The sequence below is a fragment of the Mobula hypostoma genome, chromosome 2, assembly GCF_963921235.1.
Source record: "Mobula hypostoma chromosome 2, sMobHyp1.1, whole genome shotgun sequence".
In the NCBI taxonomy this organism is placed as follows: Eukaryota; Metazoa; Chordata; class Chondrichthyes; order Myliobatiformes; family Myliobatidae; genus Mobula; species Mobula hypostoma.
The window spans coordinates 82,015,486-82,026,728 of NC_086098.1; the positions used below are offsets into that span (position 1 = coordinate 82,015,486).

Below are 11,243 nucleotides of genomic sequence, written 5' to 3' on the forward strand. Positions count from 1 at the left end.
ACACTTGATTGGTCCTATTCTCTCACATCTTATCCTCTTGCTCTTCACATACTTCACTTGACTGTCTCTTGAGGCCCTGGTGTGACTGCTTGCCTATAGCTCCTCTCTATCTCCTCCTCACTTTCTCTGACCAGACAAAGGTCATCTTTGGTAGAAGGCATTACCCCAGAGGTTTACATACTTGTTTGAACCTAGACTGTGATTGTTTAAATGGTGTACTCATTATTGACGAGACAAAGTGCAATTGTTTCTGTGCTATTGGTTTAGGCAGATTGTGTTTGTCTTATTGTGACTTGGATGAAGATCAGACCACATTTTATGAGTAATTAATGCAGAAAACCAGGTAATTGCAAAAGGTTCACAATTTTTTTTTCTTGGAACTGTAAATCCACAGTTGGTGAGTCCAGTGGCTTTATTTCTGTCCTTATATCGCTGGTCAGTTATTTTGGTTTTGCATTTCCACTATCAGTGCTCAGAAAATAGGCTGACTCTAGGTAACATCCATCAGATGTGTTCATAAGATTTGGTGGGGTGCTGCTGACTTGAGCTCTACCTTCAACCAGTTCTGGTTACTACCTTGTGAACTGACCAGCTGACTACATGGGCAGTCAGAAGAAACAATTTGATGATATGTGTTGCTTGATGTTTTACCAGATACACACCCTGCAGCTTCAGAGCTCTGGATGAGCGGTTGGTTCATGGCAGTCTTCCAAGGCTGAACGATCAGTCACGGCAGAGCAGCCTGCACCGTCTCAACGAGCAGTCCCGGCACAGCAGTGTCAGAGATCTGACGAACCCAGCGACGCACATCACCCATGGCACTAGCATGAACCGAGTCATTGAGGAAGACTGTACAAGTGCCTAAGTGGTGCCTCAGCGTCAAAGGCAAAATAGTTTACAAAGAAAAAATCAATATAACTGGAGCCAGAAAGATCAGCAACCAAACACAAGGAGATTTCAAATGGCCGCTTGGAGAAACTTGTTTGGAAGCATAACAACTGTTGTAAATTTCAAAGGGAAGGAAGATTACAAGCTGGTGGACTTATTCTCAACGTTGTTCATAAAAATCCAGGAATAGGAATATTGATAGCTCTCGGTTTTTATAGCCTTGTTGTGACATCTTCACATATGTATTCTTGATGCAGAAATTGATTGTAAAGACATTGACCAATACCCCATTTTGGAAGAGAAAAGGGTAAATGTTTGGATTCTCTTTTATTTATAGCTGAACTGGAAAGACAGTAGCATATCTGTTAGTTTTCAAGGTACACATCTCAAACAGATAGAATCCTATTGTTGAAAATAGGATTTATCATAAAGATCAAGTCATGTAATATTGTGTAGAAGTATGTTGCATTTACTTGAAATAAGCTTGGTTTAGAGAAGAGGTTAGTGCAAGATCCATAGCCACTATTCATGTCAGGTCATTGCAATGCTACCTCATAGCATCCTGTCTTAATTTTTTTGGAGAGGAAACATCATTCAGCTATTTGGGCCAATTTATTAATCACAGCATTATTCTATTGATTAACTCGTGCATTGCACTTGATGGGTGTTGGGCAGGTTGATTTGTGAACAGATGTTAGGCGCATGATGTTAATTCAGTAAAAATTGATGACTTAATGTCATAATTATATTGATATCACAGGTTGGTTACCTGCAGCAGATACTAGGGTTCCAGTAATCTATGGTAATGCTTGATCTAATGGCCACCACCATTCCTGAATCCCGGCTTTAAAATAACATCTGGATGAATGGATTCTGCATCTGCTGGGATTGGGATCTTCATCTCCACTGGTTAATAGCAACTTTGGGTTTATTGGGTTTACTACCTTGTTGATCTTTTGCTAATGTCTATCCAAACCAAGTTTAATCTTCAATTGCAGCTTCTCTGGAATGAATTCAGACAAGGTTTTAAAAAGTAAAATCTGTTTAAGGTCTTGCAGTCTTCTCTCCTGTTGACCAATTAACTGAGCCACAGTTCAATTAGGTGCTTTCAAATATTTGTCAGTATTTTCACAAAGGTGCTAGCTGTATAATTAAACCATACCCCTGCTCTGTAGCCTAAACTTTTCTCATTGTAAATGTCACTGCATAGCTCAGTGACAGGTCTCCTATTTCTGATTCTGAAAGTTTAAGCCCTACTCCAGGGTCTGCACCAATCTGGAACATCATCACTGACTGCTGGTTTGGTAATGGTTCCATCTTTTGCATGAGACATCAGTCCAGAGCTCCACACATGAAAGTTGCTGGTGAACACAGCAGGCCAGGCAGCATCTCTAGGAAGAGGTGCAGTCGACGTTTCAGGCCGAGACCATTCGTCAGTCCAGAGCTCCATCTGCTTTCTCATCTTGGCCAATACTTGGCCTCCTCATCTATTATATAGTTGTGTGCAAATTACTTGTTGCAATTCTTACATTGCAACAGTGGCTACCATTTCAGGAATATTTATTTTATTTTATGGCCTTGCGGTTGAGGAGGCATCATGTGTCTGCAAGTTTATTTCTTTCTAGGTAGACTAATGGTCTTAATTTCAAAAGTGTGGTTAATGTACCTGTAGTGAAACAACCAAGAAGTATCTCAGCAAGATCTGAGTCTATCACTTGTTTGTGATCTGGGCTAGATACTGGTGTCCCTTGCAATTATAATTCCTCCATATTTCTGAAGGGATAGTTAACCTTGGATGAGTTGAGGATTTGTTCATAATATATTTAGGAGAGAGAGACCCAGATATAGTCAGCTTTATCAGAGCACTTATCTGAAGCTAGAGGGTTCTTAATGGTTTTGACATTCTTAATTCTCTCTTCATGTGCTTGTCTAGAATCACTGCTTTTTTCAGCTTATCTGAAATCCAAATTCTATAGTTCATGGCATTCCCAAAAGAATCTTCTCAATTTCATCTACTTGTGTTTCCTCCTCCCAGTCAGAGTAAGGATGGAGGTTGCCCTCTACCAGCTTCTGTATTTCCATGAATAATATTGTGTAGCTTCCAGCACTCAACTTCCTCTGCCATTCCAGCTTAGTACTGCAAAGGGACCGATGTTTCTATGACTTTCTGGTTTGCTCAACCATCTCCACTTCTTGTAGCACTTTTCCATTGAGCCGCATGAGATAAAACACCAGTTCTTTACCTCATCCTATCCTGCCCACCAGGAATCCAAACTGTCTACCGAAGAGAAGCCACAGTTCACATGCATCTCCAATTTAATGTATTGCCATCAGTGCTCACGGTAGCTCACCTACTTTGGAAAGACTGAACAGAGATTGGATAACTGCTTTGCAGAACACCTCAGTTAAATTCGAGGTGAATCTGAAATCAAATGACTGGAGGAACTCAGCAGGTCAGGCAGCATTTATGGAGAGGAATAAACATTTGACATTTTGGGCTGAGACCTTTCAACAGGACTCAGTCACCTGTTGCTTCAATTCTCCATCTCAGTCCAAACCTGCTCTGTCTTTGCCCTCTGATGCTTTAGCAGTGTAAGTTAAAGGAACAATTTGTCAGCTTCCAGTTGGCACATGGGGCTCTCTGGATTTGATATTGAATCTAGCAGTTTCAGTTAACTAACTGACCTGTTCTGATGTAAAATCATCCTCCAAAAATAATAATTTTAGTTTTTTCTGCATTCCTTTATTTTAATTTCCAGCAATGAGTATACCACAATTCCAGCATGTTTTTTTTTCTTCTTTTACATTCATTGATCTATTAATTAACACCACTCCAACCTGATAGCATGAACATTGATTTCTCTAAATTCCTATAATTACTCCTCCCACTTCTCTCTTTTTCCATTCCTCATTCTGGCTCCCCTCTTACTCTTCCTTCCCTTTCTCCAATGATCTACTCTCCCTTCCTATCAGATACCAACCTTCAGCCCTGTACCTTTTCCACCTATCCACTCCTAGCTCCTTACTTTATCTCCCCTCCCTTCCTGCCTCCCCTCATCTTATTTTGGCTTCTCCATCCTTTCCAGTCCTGATGAAGAGACTCAGCCTGAAACATCAACTGTTAAGTCTGCTCCATGGATGCTGCTGACCTAATGAGTTCTTCCAGAATTATGCGTGTATTGAGAATGCACTATTTTGTTTTGAGCTGAAGTCAAATCAATGTTCACAGATTTTCTTTGAGGTTACTGGAGATCTGATTTCTTCTTTGATGGCAAAGGCTGAATAGCAACATTTTTATTTCCTCAGTGACCTGAACTCATAAAAATGTTTCTTCCACTGATTTACAAGGACAATTTCTTCCTACTTTTCACAAGTTAATGCTACTCAGCATTTAAGTCTTTATTACCACTGTGATCACAAGATCTTTATTTTTTATTTAGCAGTACAGCGCAGAATAGACCTTTCCAGCCCTTCAAGTCACACTGCTCAGCAACCCCTGATTTAAACCTAACCTAATCAAAGGACAATTAACACTGTATCAATTAACCTACTAACTGGTACATCTTTGAACTGTGGGAGGAAACTGGAGCACCCGGAGGAAATGCGCATTCCAAGAGAAAGTCCTTGCAGCGGACACTGGGATTGAACGCCAACACTCTAAGCTGTAATATTGTTGTGCTAACTGCTACATTCTCGTAGTGCCCGGCTCATAAGATCCTGTTTTCTTTCATGACTAAGTGATTAACTTGATAAAACTGTCCCATCTATTTAAGTGTGCCCAAGAAATTGTACTAACCACTCTCATCCAAGATAGGCACCATGTGCAGCAATCCTTTGCTCTTCTAGTGTCTCTCATCCCAACTTCTGTTTCATTGATAATTTTTCTTTGCCCCAAAGATAAAGTTTAAAGAAGTTCCTAACAAATCAAGGCTTGATATATTTAAAAGACATATAAATGAAAAGGCACAATATTTCAAAATCTTAGAATTTCAAAAGGGAACTATCAAAAGGACTTGAAAGACATTTGGACAGGTACGTGAATATGAAAAGCTTTGAGGGATGTGGGCAAATGGGACTGGCATCTTGATTGACATGGATGAGTTGGGCTGAAGGGCCTGTTACTGTGCTGTCATTGTATGATTCACTGGAGAAATTGTTCCTAATCGTTCCTCATAATTTAAACCTAATCAAGCTTTAATGAAAACACTAGAATGAATGTGGAGCTCTGAAACATGCTGTATTGCTCTATCATTTGGTGAACTGATTATATATAGACTTGGGCTGAAAACAGTAGTTGAGATTAACTATGCAAACACGAGGAAATCTGCAGATGCTGGAAATTCAAGCAACACATACAAAAAATGCTGTTGAACGCAGCAGGCCAGGCAGCATCTATAGGAAGAGGTACGGTTGATGTTTTGGGCTGAGACCCTTCGTCAGGACTAACTGAAAGAAGAGGATTTATTTATTAACTAATTGTGCCACATACTGCATCTTCAACACTCAGTGGCTCCCTTGGAAACCAGTGTGCTGCATCTGTCCTGATCATCCTGTGAAGTTGAATCAACAAAGGAGAGGAACTGCATTTTATCAATTTTGTAATGGGTGCATATCTTCCTCCACATCTACAACAGTTATGACAACCCACCTATTCTAAGGCATCATCAAAACTCCGGGCCAACATAAATTGCAGTCACCACTACCATCTTGCCAGCGGTTTGTTCCAGGTTTGGGTTGCTTGCACTGGTGGTGGCTATGCTCGGTTTATGAAATGCTTTTCATCTCTCGTAAGCATTTTGTGCATCACCTGAGACTCTTCACAATAAAATGCAAAGAAAGGCAACATTAACTTGCACTCACCCCATAAAGAACTTATTTGTTCTCTATAGAATTGTGGCTGGATGTATAGTTTGGTAACGTGTCTTGCCCTACCCCACTCCCCAGGTTTAGCACTTTAACTGAGTGTATAGCTGTTGTGCAGTAGTTGTAAATTAGATTATTTTTAGAGAGCAGTAGATTTTTAATAAAAATAAATGATTTCCCTGTGTCTGTGTTTTTACTTTTAAGTTTTCAGTTCCTTGGACGTTTCGATTTTGTATAGTTGCTACATTCCATTTTGATATGCAGCATTTTAAGGATTCATTCATCCTTCAGGTGTGGGTGCAATGGGTGAGTAGTGGATTTATTGCCCAACTCCATCTTGCTTTGAGCTGAATCAGAATAAGGTTTATAATCTCTGCGATATGGAATCTATTGCAGCAGTACAGTACAATACAATACAAAGTATATTAAAAATTACAATAAGTATATATTTATATCTAAAAATTTAAAAAGTAATGCACCAACAGAGTAAAATTATGTGTTGTTCTAGGACAGAACAGTAATCGGATGGTTAAGGGGAAGAAATTGTTCCTAAAGCACAGAGTACGTGTTCAGGCTCATGTATCTCCTCACTGATAGTACAAATGAGAAGAGGCATGTCCTTGGTGGTTGGGGTCCTTAATGATGGATGCTGCATTCTTGAAGCATTGCCTGTTGAAGATGCCCCTAATAATGGGGAGGCTAGTGTCCTTGATGGAACTGGCTGAGTGTACAACCCTGTGCGGCATTCTTTAATCCTGTTCAGTGGCCCCCTCCATACAGTGATGCAACAATTAGATTGCTCTCCATAGTACTCCTGTAGAAACTTGCTGGAGTCTATTCTGACATAACAAATCTACTGAAACTGCTAATGAAATATAGCTGCTTTGTTATTGCATCAATATGCTGGCCCCAGGATAGATCTTCAGAAATGTTGACACCCAGGAACCTGAGTGACTTTCCAAGCCATTTTTGAGTTGTTTGAAAAGTAAACCACATTGGAGATCTGGGGTCCCTAGAGGCCAGACTGAGTAAGGATGACAGATGTTTTTTTATTCACCACACCCACAGAAAAACTGTGTGCCAGACTGATTTTTTAAAAATGACTATCCAGAATTCTTGCAGTCATTATTAAAAATTTAATTTATTAAAATATAGATTAAATTCCACAGCTGGCATGTAAGATTTAAACTCTGGTACAGAATCCCTGGTGACTTATGTCACACAAGTACCCAGTAGAATAGTGCATTGAAGTTAGCAGTTTATAATGGATCATCCATCCTCTTCATGCCAAATTTTAACAGGTGCCAGTAGAACAAATAAAGCCAGATCATCTACGTACAATCTATTTGCAACTGTTATTTTAAAATTTTGCCTCCTACATGTAAAGTAACTGAAACCTTCAATGAATGTTCTTCCCAGATATTTGTGCTCAAATCAAGTTAGGCTTTCCATCTGTTCTCTGTACTTTGGTTTTAGTTCAGTTTATTTCTAGGCCAACCGGATAGTTTGTTTGCACAGTTTTCAGTGCCTAGAGTGACTCAAAGCATTTTTGACCTCAAATATCCAGGTCAGTGAACTTAGTCTGCATTGCACAAAGTCCAGTCTCCAGCACTATCGTCACTAATTTACCCTGTTTGCTATATTAGAATGTCAAACAATATAGCACAAGAACAGGCCTTCAGCCCATAATACAGTACTGAACTAATTAAATTATATTAGTTTAAGATGTGTACATACATATATATACACACACACACACACACACTGGCATGCAAAAGTTTGGGCACCCCTAGTCAAAATTTCTGTAACTGTGAATAGCTAAGCGAGTAAAAGATGAACTGATTTCCAAAAGGCATAAAGTTAAAGATGACACATTTCTTTAATATTTTAAGCAAGAAAACTTTTTTTAATTTCCATTACAGTTCAAAATAACAAAAAAGGAAAAGGGCCTGAAGCAAAAGTTTGGGCACCCTGCACGGCAGTACTTAGTAACACCCCCTTTGGTATCACAGCTTGTAAACACTTTTTGTAGCCAGCTAAGAGTCTTTCAATTCTTGTTTGGGGAATTTTCACCCATTCTTCCTTGCAAAAGCCTTCTACTTCTGTGAGATTCTTGGGCTGTTTGCATGCACTGCTCTTTTGAGGTCTATCCACAGATTCTCAATGACATTTAGGACTGAGGGCCATGGCAAAACCTTCAGCTTGAGCCTCTTGATGCAGTCCATTGTGGATTTTGAGCTGTGTTTAGGTTCATTATCCTGTTGTAGAAGTCATCCTCTTTTCATCTTCAGCTTTTTTTTACAGATGGTGTGATGTTTGCTTCCAGAATTTGCTGGTGTTTAATTGAATTCATTCTTCCCTCTACCAGTAAATGTTCCCCGTGCTTAACAATTGGAGAGGGGTTCTTTTCATGAAATTCTGCACCCTTTTCTCTCCAAACATACCTTTGCTCATTGCGGCCAAAAAGTTCTATTCAGAAGGTTCAAAGGAACATCTACACAAGCCTAATGCATTTTGGAAACAAGTCCTGTGTATTTTGCAGCAATACATAGAGGTGCCAACTAGACAAGGGGCAGTGTTGAATCTCCTGTTAGGGAATGACATAGGTCAGGTGATAGAGATATGTGTTGGGGAGCACTCCGGGTCCAGTGATCACAATGCCATTAGTTTCAATATAATTATGGAGAAGGATAGGACTGGACCCAGGGTTGAGATTTTTGATTGGAGAAAGGCTAACTTTGAGATGCGAAAGGATTTAGTAGGAGTGGATTGGGACAATTTGTTTTATGGGAAGGATGTAATAGAGAAATGGAGGTCATTTAAAGGTGAAATTTTGAGGGTGCAGAATCTTTATGTTCTTGTTAGGTTGAAAGGAAAGGTTAAAAGTTTGAGAGAGCCATGGTTTTCAAGGAATATTGGAAACTTGGTTCGGAAAAAGAGAGAGATCTACAATAAATATAGGCAGCTTGGAGTAAATGAGGTGCTCGAGGAATATAAAGAATGTAAAAAGAGTCTTAAGAAAGAAATTAGAAAAGCTAAAAGAAGATAAGAGGTTGCTTTGGCAAATGAAGTGAAAATAAATCCAAAGGGTTTCTATAGTTATATTAACAGCAAAAGGATAGTGAGGGATAAAATTGATCCCTTAGAGAATCAGAGTGAACGGCTATGTGCGGAGCCAAAAGAGATGGGGGAAATTTTGAACAATTTCTTTTCTTCAGTATTCACTAAGGAGAAAGATATTGAATTGTGTAAGATAAGGGAAACAAGTAGGGTAGTTATGGAAACTATGATGATTAAAGAAGAGCAAGTACTGGCGCTTTTAAGGAATAAAATAGTGGATAAGTCTCCGGGTCCTGACAGGATATTCCCTAGGACCTTGAGGGAAGTTAGTGTGGAAATAGCAGGGGCTCTGACAGAAATATTTCAAATGTCATTAGAAACAGGGATGGTGCTGGAGGATTGGCATATTGCTCATGTTGTTCCATTGTTTAAAAAGGGTTCTAAGAGTAAACCTAGCAATTATCAGCCTATGAGTTTGATGTCAGTGGTGGGTAAACTGATGGAAAGTATTCTTAGAGATGGTATATAATCTGGATAGGGTCTGATTAGGAACAGTCAACATGGGTTTGTGCGTGGAAGGTCATGCTTGACAAATCTTACTGAATTTTTTGAAGAGGTTACTAGGAAAGTTGACGAGGGTAAAACAGTGGATGTTGTCTATATGGACTTCAGTAAGGCCTTTGACAAGGTTCCACAAGGAAGGTTAGTTAGGAAGGTTCAATCGTTTGGTATTAATATTGAAGTAGTAAAATGGATTCAGCAGTGGCTGGATGGGTGACGCCAGAGAATAGTGGTGGATAACTGTTGGTCAGATTGGAGGCCAGTGACTAGTGGTGTGCATCAGGGATCTGTACTGGGTCCAATGTTGTTTGTCATATATATTAATGATCTGGATGATGCGGTGGTAAGTTGGATTAGTAAGTATGCAGATGGTACTAAGATAGGTGGAGATGTGGATAATGAAGTAGGTTTTCAAAGCTTGCAGAGAGATTTAGGCCAGTTAGAAGTGTGGGCTGAAAGATGGCAGATGGAGTTTAATGCTGATAAATGTGAGGTGCTACATTTTGGTAGGACTAATCAAAATAGGATATACATGGTAAATGGTAGGGCATTGAAGAATGCAGTAGAACAGAGGGATCTAGGAATAATGGTGCATAGTTCCCTGAAGGTGGAATCTCATGTGGATAGGGTGGTGAAGAAAGCTGGCCTTTATAAATCAGAGCATTGAATATAGGAGTTGAGATGTAATGTTGAAATTGTACAAGGCATTGGTAAGGCCAAATTTGGAGTATTGTGTACAGTTCTGGTCGCCGAATTATAGGAAAGATGTCAACAAAGTTGAGAGAGTACAGAGAAGATTTACTAGAATGTTACCTGGGTTTCATCTCCTAAGTTACAGAAGAAGGTTGAACAAGTTAGGTCTTTATTCTTTGGAGTGTAGAAGGTTGAGGGGGGACTTGATAGAGGTATTTAAAATTATGAGGGGGATAGATAGAGTTGACGTGGATAGGCTTTTTCCATTGAGAGTAGGGGAGATTCAAACAAGAGGACATGAGAGTTAAAGGGCAAAAGTTTAGGGGTAACATGAGGGGGAACTTCTTTACTCAGAGAGTGGTAGCTGTGTGGAACGAGCTACCAGCAGAAGTGGTTGAGGCAGGTTCGATGTTGTCATATAAAGTTAAATTGGATAGCTATATGGACAAGAAAGGAATGGAGGGTTATGGGCTGAGTGCAGGTCGGTGGGACTAGGTGAGAGTAGGAGTTCGGCACAGACTAGAAGGGCCGAGATGGCCTGTTTCCGTGCTGTAATTGTTATACGGTCATATGACTGATGAAGTTAAAATAGAACTTTTTGGCCGCAGTCTGTGGATAGACCTCAAAAGAGCAGTGCATGCAAAATGGCCCAAGAATCTCACAGAACTAGAAGGCTTTTGCAAGGAAGAATGGGTGAAAATTCCCCAAACAAGAATTTAAAGACTCTTAGCTGGCTACAAAAAGCGTTTACAAGCTATGATACTTGCCAAAGGGGGTGTTACTAAGTACTGCCATGCCAGGTGCCCAAACTTTTGCTTTGGGCCCTTTTCCTTTTTTGTTATTTTGAAACTGTAAAAGATGGAAATAAAAAAGTTTTCTTGCTTAAAATATTAAAGAAATGTGTCATCTTTAACTTTGCCTTTTGGAAATCAGTTCATCTTTTGCTCACTTAGCTATTCACAGTAACAGAAATTTTGACCAGGGGTACACAAACTCTGTGTGTGTGTGTGTGTGTGTAATAAACCCTAAAGTAGGGCAAAAATGAGGTTTTTTGCGATCTTCGGACACGGAGCTCGAAAAAAACCAACCAAACAAACTTTTAAGATCGTAAACCAGCGGGTTGCTGTTATGTCTCCTGCTCGCTATGAAAATGGGGGACACCTCCCTCTCCCTTACCA

The 11,243-nt window shown here is 39.7% G+C and overlaps 1 protein-coding gene across 4 annotated transcripts in view; it reads left to right on the forward strand.

The window, feature by feature from the left end:
• Window positions 1–5,925, forward strand: part of LOC134341470 (frizzled-3-like) — a 99,868-nt gene extending 93,943 nt beyond the window's left edge. For all 4 annotated transcript variants that reach the window (XM_063039347.1, XM_063039341.1, XM_063039332.1 and 1 more), the window contains one exon: window positions 655–5,925. In XM_063039347.1, the coding sequence (XP_062895417.1) occupies window positions 655–865 (211 nt within the window). In that variant the 3' untranslated portion in view covers window positions 866–5,925. The remainder of the gene's footprint in view (window positions 1–654) is intronic.
• The last annotated feature ends 5,318 nt before the right edge of the window (window positions 5,926–11,243 follow it).